This window comes from Eucyclogobius newberryi, unplaced genomic scaffold (assembly GCF_026437365.1).
Source record: "Eucyclogobius newberryi isolate DKJ021-1_F unplaced genomic scaffold, fEucNew1.0.hap1 SCAF_4, whole genome shotgun sequence".
NCBI classification, from domain to species: domain Eukaryota; kingdom Metazoa; phylum Chordata; class Actinopteri; order Gobiiformes; family Gobiidae; genus Eucyclogobius; species Eucyclogobius newberryi.
Genome location: NW_027316056.1, coordinates 35,249,438 through 35,258,385, shown reverse-complemented (window position 1 = coordinate 35,258,385; position 8,948 = coordinate 35,249,438). Strand labels below are relative to the sequence as shown.

Genomic DNA, 8,948 nt, shown 5'->3' with positions numbered 1-8,948 from the left:
GTTTTGAGCTCGATCGAACAAAAAACCAAGGACAAGTACGATTTTGAAAAAAAAAAGTCAAGCGTGGCGGTGCCACTTTGATTCAACATGGCTGACTTCCTGTTTATCATAGAGCTATGCTGCCAGGTGCGTTTTACTCCTCAAAGGTCAGAGGTCAAAGGTAGCTCTATCACGGTCCCAAGTCTCATGTGCCAAGGCCAAAGATGAAGAGTTTCATGTTTTTTCTTTTTTGAACGCGGCATAATGAGCTACGAATATTATAATTCTTTAGACGATGACGGCAGAAAAAGGTACATGACAAAGCTGTCATTCCTTGGTCTGACACCAGCGGAATGTCCTTACAGAATGCCGTAGGCTTTGTGGAAGGACAGCCCGACTGACTGGCCTGATGTGGATTGGCCCAGTATCTACGACTATTTTGATTGAAAGCTCGGGAATTTTCACCCTGCTATCTAAGTTTCTGACTATCCAATACGAGAACATTGCATCCAAAAACAACGCAGTATTTTGGCATTTTGGTGAATATAGTAGCCGTGCGGTTGTAAAGTACTCAGTATGACGTAGAAAATGACGTGCTGTCCAGCTGTTGCAAGCGTCACCGGTCAAAATGCCGGCGGGTACAAGTTCCCGGATGTACTGGTAATTTGCTGGAAGTGAGAACGCATGTATACGTACACCTATTCACCATGTTCTCTCATCTGTTATTATTTTTAATTGCATTTCCCCAAAAAATGCAACTTATACTCCAGTGCCTGTATGTGTTTTTTTCTTCTCTATTATGCATTTTTTGGCTGGTGGAAAATACGGTAAATAAAAACTTTAAAAATGCATGGTTCAGGGTCAAACTTACCATCAATCTTTATTTCCATCTGGAAGCTCAATTTCTTTACTCTTGTTTGACCTTAAGGCTACTAGCTAGTATTACTAATAATACTAATTACTATTATTTTATTTTTTAATTAATATAGTAATTTGTAAATATATTTGTTTATTGATATTGTGTTGTAATACTAATAATAAAGAAGCAATAATACTAATTATTAATGTTATTATGTTTTATATTTTTTCAATTGTTTCCTTCGCTCCGCCTTGTGCTGTGAGAGCAAATGCTTTTTTTTTTTGTCCGGATATTTTTTTCCACGATACTGTAACAGGGTTGTCTGGGTAACAGTGTTGTCTGGGTCACAGTGTTGTCTGGGTAACAGTGTTGTCTGGGTCACAGGGTTGTCTGGGTCACAGGGTTGTCTGGGTAACAGTCTTGTCTGGGTAACAGTGTTGTCTGGGTAACAGGGTTGTCTGGGTAACAGGGTTGTCTGGGTCACAGGGTTGTCTGGGTAACAGTCTTGTCTGGGTAACAGTGTTGTCTGGGTAACAGGGTTGTCTGGGTAACAGGGTTGTCTGGGTAACAGGGTTGTCTGGGTCACAGGGTTGTCTGGGTAACAGTCTTGTCTGGGTAACAGTGTTGTCTGGGTAACAGGGTTGTCTGGGTAACAGTCTTGTCTGGGCAACAGTGTTGTCTGGGTAACAGGGTTGTCTGGGTAACAGTCTTGTCTGGGTCACAGGGTTGTCTGGGTAACAGGGTTGTTTGGGTAACAGTGTTGTCTGGGTCACAGGGTTGTTTGGGTAACAGTCTTGTCTGGGTAACAGGGTTGTCTGGGTCACAGGGTTGTCTGGGTAACAGTCTTGTCTGGGTAACAGTTTTGTCTGGGTAACAGGGTTGTCTGGGTCACAGGGTTGTCTGGGTAACAGGGTTGTCTGGGTAACAGTCTTGTCTGGGTAACAGGGTTGTCTGGGTAACAGTCTTGTCTGGGTAACAGGTTTGTCTGGGTAACAGTCTTGTCTGGGTCACAGGGTTGTCTGGGTAACAGTCTTGTCTGGGTAACAGGTTTGTCTGGGTAACAGTCTTGTCTGGGTCACAGGGTTGTCTGGGTAACAGTCTTGTCTGGGTAACAGTCTTATCTGGGTAACAGGGTTGTCTGGGTAACAGTGTTGTCTGGGTAACAGGGTTGTCTGGGTAACAGTCTTGTCTAGGTAACAGTCTTGTCTGTCTGGGTAACAAGGTTGTCTGGGTAACAGGGTTGTCTGGGTAACAGTCTTGTCTAGGTAACAGTCTTGTCTGTCTGGGTAACAGGGTTGTCTGGGTAACAGGGTTGTCTGGGTAACAGTCTTGTCTGGGTAACGGGTTTGTTTGGGTAACAGGGTTGTTTGGGTAACAGTGTTGTCTGGGTCACAGTGTTGTCTGGGTAACAGTGTTGTCTGGGTCACAGTGTTGTCTGGGTAACAGTGTTGTCTGGGTAACAGTGTTGTCTGGGTAACAGGGTTGTCTGGGTAACAGGGTTGTCTGGGTAACAGGGTTGTCTGGGTAACAGTCTTGTCTGGGTAACAGGGTTGTCTGGATAACAGGGTTGTCTGGGTAACAGTGTTGTCTGGGTAACAGGGTTGTCTGGGTCACAGGGTTGTCTGGGTAACAGTCTTGTCTGGGTAACAGTGTTGTCTGGGTAACAGGGTTGTCTGGGTAACAGTCTTGTCTGGGCAACAGTGTTGTCTGGGTAACAGGGTTGTCTGGGTAACAGTCTTGTCTGGGTCACAGGGTTGTCTGGGTAACAGGGTTGTTTGGGTAACAGTGTTGTCTGGGTCACAGGGTTGTTTGGGTAACAGTCTTGTCTGGGTAACAGGGTTGTCTGGGTCACAGGGTTGTCTGGGTAACAGTCTTGTCTGGGTAACAGTCTTGTCTGGGTAACAGGGTTGTCTGGGTCACAGGGTTGTCTGGGTAACAGGGTTGTCTGGGTAACAGTCTTGTCTGGGTAACAGGGTTGTCTGGGTAACAGTCTTGTCTGGGTAACAGGGTTGTCTGGGTAACAGTCTTGTCTGGGTAACAGTCTTGTCTGGGTAACAGGGTTGTCTGGGTAAAAGTGTTGTCAGGGTAACAGGGTTGTCTGGGTAACAGTCTTGTCTAGGTAACAGTCTTGTCTGTCTGGGTAACAGGGTTGTCTGGGTAACAGGGTTGTCTGGGTAACAGTCTTGTCTAGGTAACAGTCTTGTCTGTCTGGGTAACAGGGTTGTCTGGGTAACAGGGTTGTCTGGGTAACAGTCTTGTCTGGGTAACGGGGTTGTTTGGGTAACAGGGTTGTTTGGGTAACAGTGTTGTCTGGGTCACAGTGTTGTCTGGGTAACAGTGTTGTCTGGGTAACAGGGTTGTCTGGGTAACAGTCTTGTCTGGGTCACAGGGTTGTCTGGGTAACAGGGTTGTTTGGGTAACAGTGTTGTCTGGGTCACAGGGTTGTTTGGGTAACAGTCTTGTCTGGGTAACAGGGTTGTCTGGGTCACAGGGTTGTCTGGGTAACAGTCTTGTCTGGGTAACAGTCTTGTCTGGGTAACAGGGTTGTCTGGGTCACAGGGTTGTCTGGGTAACAGGGTTGTCTGGGTAACAGTCTTGTCTGGGTAACAGGGTTGTCTGGGTAACAGTCTTGTCTGGGTAACAGGTTTGTCTGGGTAACAGTCTTGTCTGGGTAACAGTCTTATCTGGGTAACAGGGTTGTCTGGGTAACAGTGTTGTCTGGGTAACAGGGTTGTCTGGGTAACAGTCTTGTCTAGGTAACAGTCTTGTCTGTCTGGGTAACAGGGTTGTCTGGGTAACAGTGTTGTCTCGGTAACAGTCTTGTCTGGGTAACAGTGTTGTCTGGGTAACAGTCTTGTCTGGGTAACAGTGTTGTCTGGGTAACAGTGTTGTCTGGGTAACAGTCTTGTCTGGGTAACAGTGTTGTCTGGGTAACAGTGTTGTCTGTCTGGGTAAGATTCAGGCTGTGAGACAGAACTGTGTCAGGAGAAAAACATGACTCTTTTCTTTCTCTCTTTTTCTCCTTTTCCCCTTGTTTTTCCCGGTACAGAGTCAAACTACAGCAGGTGGCGGTAAATGCCACTGTTAAAGTTACAGCAACAACGATGACGACGCGTTCCAGTCGCTGTCCATCGACCTGAGCTCAGCCGCAGACTGGAATGTCCCGTCTGGAAATGGATTCTTTCACTTTCACTTTCACAAATAACGGGAGGAGGCAGCTCCGTCTGAACTGTGGCCAAGGAACGACCCCATCGCGCGTCCCGAGTCCTGACCACAGAGCAGTGCCACGCCTACGTCCTGAGTCCAGAGTCCGGAGTCCAGAGTCCAGAGTCCAGAGTCCAGAGTCCTGAGTCCAGTCTCCGTACAGTCCGACAGGGTCTAATGTTTGTCCAGGCTCTCCTCGCGGCCGCGTGCGCGCTGCAGAGCGTCAGACGCGTCCACAGTAAGTCATTTCTCTCACTTTAAGCGCTTTTGTGCTCAGCCTGTTTACAGCATAATACAGACGCCTGTTTGTTCTGTGTGTGTGTGTGTCTGTGTGTGTGTGTGTCTCTGTGTGTGTGTGTGTGTGTGTGTCTCTGTGTGTGTCTCTGTGTGTGTGTGTCTCTCTCGCTCTCTCTCTCTGTGCGTGTGTGTGTCTCTCTCTCTCTGTGTGTTTGTGTGTGTGTGTGTGTGTGTCTCTGTGTGTGTGTCTCTGTGTGTGTGTGTGTGTGTGTCTCTGTGTCTCTGTGTGTGTGTGTGTCTGTGTGTGTCTCTGTGTGTGTGCGTGTGTGTGTGTGTCTCTGTGTGTGTGTGTGTGTGTGTGCGTGTGCGTGTGCGTGTGTGTGTGTGAGTGTGTGTGTGTGTGTGCAGTGTGTCAGGAGCTGCCTGTGTTCAGTCCGTCTCGTTTGGTGGTGAAGTTTGGAGATCCAGCCACAGCCACATGCTCCATCTGTAACGGCTCCTGTGACTACGACCTCCGCGTGGAAGAGCCCTTTCAGGCCACCTCCAAAAAAGAGAAGGAGGTCGTCTGGAGCCCGTCCAGCGTCAGTCAGTGGAGCGTGGAGCCACTTTGTTATATATTTAACAGTGACTGCACATCGGCTCTGGATCTGACCGTTTACCGTGAGTCACTTTCACTTGTTCTAGTGTAACACGTGTGTAGAAGAGACTGAAGCCTTGTGTTCCACAGAGCCTCCACAGAGAGTGGCACTGAGCTTTAGGAACCACTCGGGGCCCCTGCTGGAGGACCACTCGGGACCCCTGCTGGAAGGCCATCTGTACTCTCTGCTGTGTGAGGTGGGGGCCGTGGCCCCTGCTCAGAACATGACTGTGGCCTTTTACAGGGGCCTCAGGGAGCTGAGTGTCCAGAACAGCAGCTCAGCACAGAAGACCCCAGTGAACAAGAACTTCTCTCTGGACTACAGCGTGAGCAGAGACGACCATGGGGCCCAGTTCTGGTGTGAGGCCCGACTAGAGCTGGGGCCTGAGGGACCTCAGCCCCCTCCAATGGTCAGGTCACAGAACATCACTGCTAACGTGCACCGTGAGTCTTACTGTGAGACTGTGTGGGGAAAGTGTGTTATGCTGATCTTTAGTTTGCCTGACCCGCCAGCCCCGCCCACATTCTGTTCGAATGCGTAAGGGTCTGTAATCCATTTACCTATCCAATCCCAGTCGGAGGTTTTAACGCGTCACACTGAGATACGGAAGTAGCTCTTCACCCCCGTTCCAAAACATTCAAGATGGCGGCTCGTGACCCGGCTCGTGACCCGGCTCGTGACCCGGCTCGTGACCCGGCTCCTGACCCGGCTCGTGACCCGGCTCCTGACCCGGCTCCTGACCCGGCTCGTGACCGAGTGTTTACTTGTTTACTCGCTTCGGTTTGAACAATCAGGAAAGTCCGCTCTACTCGCCGTGATGAACGTGCGTTAGATGTGGTTATACGAAGGGCGTCATCGCGATTCAGGAGACATTTTCTGCGTTCGGGGACGGATAACGCGGAACACGCCTTGTTGACATGGGCTACGTAATATCCGGTTAAGCGTGTCGCATTTTTGCGTCACTTCTGGGTTTATGTGATTGGTTCTGTCTCTGCTCTAAACTCCGCCCTAGAAATTGAACCTCAGCGGTCGAGCCCCAGACCCACACGGTTTAGATAAGTAGTTTACCAAAACATGTTGGGAACGGCTGGTCAGCCAAATCTTTAGTACAGACTGGAGATGTCAAGATTATTTGGTCAATTGATTGTCACAATATAATCGTAAAAACAAAAAAAACATTATTGTGAAAATTGTAACAATGAGTCATTTAAATTTAATCTGTACATTGAAAACATAACATTTTTATCTGGTTGACTGTATAATAAAGTCTAATGGGATCTAATAACTAAATAAACAAATATATTTATATAATACATGCCACGGTTTTGACAGTTTGACAGTCATGGTGAGTCAACAGTTAACTATTAATAATCTTAACATTTCATGTTTTTTCGCACAATAACACTAACATTTGTAATGGTGACCGCCCTGACACAGATGTGGTCAGGCAAACGCATTGGCCAGCGCACAGTGAGCGCCGTGCAATCACACACATCTGAATGCATCATTGTAGCAGCGTATCGTGTGAAATCAAACACTCACGCAGTTTGGACCCCAGGACCTTCCTAGTGTGAGGTGAAGGTGCTAGGGTGAGGGTTCTGCCTCATGGTGCAGTTGTAGGTGCTGTGCTTGTGTCCGTCAGCTGCATGTCTCTGGTTCACTTCAGGGCACACAGTGGGAACTCCATTATAAATCACACTAAATGGATTTTAAACTTATAGTTTTAGAACTCAAAAAGATGTTCAAGATTTCCAATGCATTTCTTGTTAGGGAGTGTCTACAGAGCCGAAACTGCTGGGCTATTCGCAGGGTTAGTGTTAGGGTCAGGGTCAGGGTCAGGGTTAGGGTCAGGGTTAGGGTCAGGGTCAGGGTTAGTGTTAGGGTCAGGGTCAGGGTCAGGGTTAGGGTTAGGGTCAGGGTTAGGGTCAGGGTCAGGGTCAGGGTCAGGGTTAGGGTTAGGGTCAGGGTCAGGGTTAGTGTTAGGGTCAGGGTTAGGGTCAGGGTTAGGGTCAGGGTCAGGGTCAGGGTCAGGGTTAGGGTTAGGGTCAGGGTCAGGGTCAGGGTTAGGGTCAGGGTCAGGGTTAGGGTTAGGGTTAAGGTCAGGGTCAGGGTTAGGGTCAGGGTTAGGGTCAGGGTTAAGGTTAAGGTTAGGGTCAGGGTTAGGGTTAAGGTCAGGGTTAGGATTAAGGTTAGGGTCAGGGTTAGGGTTAAGGTCAGGGTCAGGGTTAGGGTTACGGTCAGGGTCAGGGTTAGGGTTAGGATTAGGTTCAGGGTCAGGGTTAGGGTTAGGGTCAGGGTTAGGGTCAGGGTTAGGGTTAGGGTCAGGGTTAGGGTCAGGGTCAGGGTTAGGGTTAAGGTTAGGGTCAGGGTTAGGGTCAGGGTCAGGGTTAGGGTTAGGGTTAGGGTTAAGGTCAGGGTTAGGGTCAGGGTTAGGGTCAGGGTTAGGGTTAAGGTCAGGGTCAGGGTTAGGGTTAGGGTTAGGGTTAGGGTTAGGGTTAAGGTCAGGGTCAGGGTCAGGGTTAGGGTTAGGGTTACGGTCAGGGTTAGGGTTAGGGTTAAGGTCAGGGTTAGGGTCAGGGTTAGGGTTAGGGTCAGGGTCAGGGTTAGGGTCAGGGTTAGGGTTAGCCATTAGGCTATATGGCCGTGCCGCGGCTCCTGAAACTGCTGGTCTATTTGACCGCGCCGCGGCTCTGCAGCCACAGCCTTCTCGTTATATTTCTATGAAGTTTTTTACAAGCAACATAAAGAGTTTCAGGCTTTAGATTTTCTGGCCACACAGTCCAGTGTCCAGTGCATCTCACAGGCAGGTGCGGCTCACAGGCAGGTGCGGCTCACAGGCAGGTGCGGCTCACGACAGGTGCAGAGGCGGGGGGCTCCAATGATCAGCAGCATGTGAACTGCAGGTTCAACACTTGTGTTCTTAGAATGAACAATGGGCCCATTTGAATCTGGGAGAAAACTGTACATTTTGGATTTGTTGATCCAAAGTACCCCAGATTATGGGAACTATATTTGTTTAGTGAAACCCTCCTGCTTTCAAATCTGCCCACTGCAAATCCCTTCAGAATCCATGAAGGGATGTTTAGTTATTTGATTAACGTCTCCAGAGGGTGGGGGCAGGGGGCACCAGAAATCTTGACTTGGGCGCCAAAAGAGCCCATACACTGAGTGTGTACAATTTAAAAATGTGCCGTGTGTTTGTTGTCCGTAGACAAGCCGTACTTTGTGGGGCCTGCAGAGCCTGAGCTCAGTGTGACCCAGGGCCAGTCTGCCGAGCTGGACTGCAGCACTGAGGGGAACCCAGAGCCTCTCTACAGCTGGAGCCTCCCCTCAGCCTCAGCCTTCAGGGGCCATGTGCTCATCATCCCCTCTGTCTCCTCTCAACATCAAGGTGTCTACACCTGCACTGCCTCCAACGCTTTAGGGGCCCTCAGCAGGAGCTTCACCCTCAGTGTCCACGGTCAGTAGGTCTTTAATTAAATCAGTATTATGTCTATAAAAGCATAGTTCCTCACATGCATTTGTGTGGCAGAAGAGAACTACTGCCTATGTCCGGTGGCTGGACATAGTACCTAGCCTAGCCATGTTTGAATGGGTTCAAAGCGGCAATGAAAGATGAAAGTACCTTAGGTTGGTGATATCTGTGTAATATGTGTTCTTTTCTTTCAGGGAACTACGTGCCCATCATCATCATCACGGTGCTGGTCGTGGTCCTTCTCTTGACATCTATAGGGGCTTCTGTGGTGTACATGAGGTGCTATAGGTACGGTCGTACGGGCCAGTACAACATCAGAGACGTGTTCCGCCATTTCCATCACACCCCCGTGCCCACTGCTGACAACATGTGACCTGGTCCTGGACTCAAGCATCAGGACTGGGGAGGGACCTGGACTTTAAGGATACTTCTTAAGTTTCAGGTTTTGTGTAAATCCGTCTCACTGCGGCGCATCAAGTCACGCACCCTCATCAACGCACAGTGAATGCAGCGCCTCAAGGCTTTTACAAAGGCCTTAATATCTTAAACTAGTTTT

The 8,948-nt window shown here is 49.0% G+C and overlaps 1 protein-coding gene across 1 annotated transcript in view; it reads left to right on the top strand.

The window, feature by feature from the left end:
- The window catches only part of LOC140378025 (uncharacterized), a 22,587-nt gene extending 13,639 nt beyond the window's left edge, over window positions 1-8,948 (top strand). Inside the window, exons 10-13 of the mRNA XM_072463654.1 lie at window positions 4,543-4,939; window positions 5,007-5,360; window positions 8,129-8,377; window positions 8,587-8,948. Coding sequence (XP_072319755.1) covers window positions 4,543-4,939; window positions 5,007-5,360; window positions 8,129-8,377; window positions 8,587-8,765 — 1,179 coding nt within the window. The 3' untranslated portion in view covers window positions 8,766-8,948. The remainder of the gene's footprint in view (window positions 1-4,542; window positions 4,940-5,006; window positions 5,361-8,128; window positions 8,378-8,586) is intronic.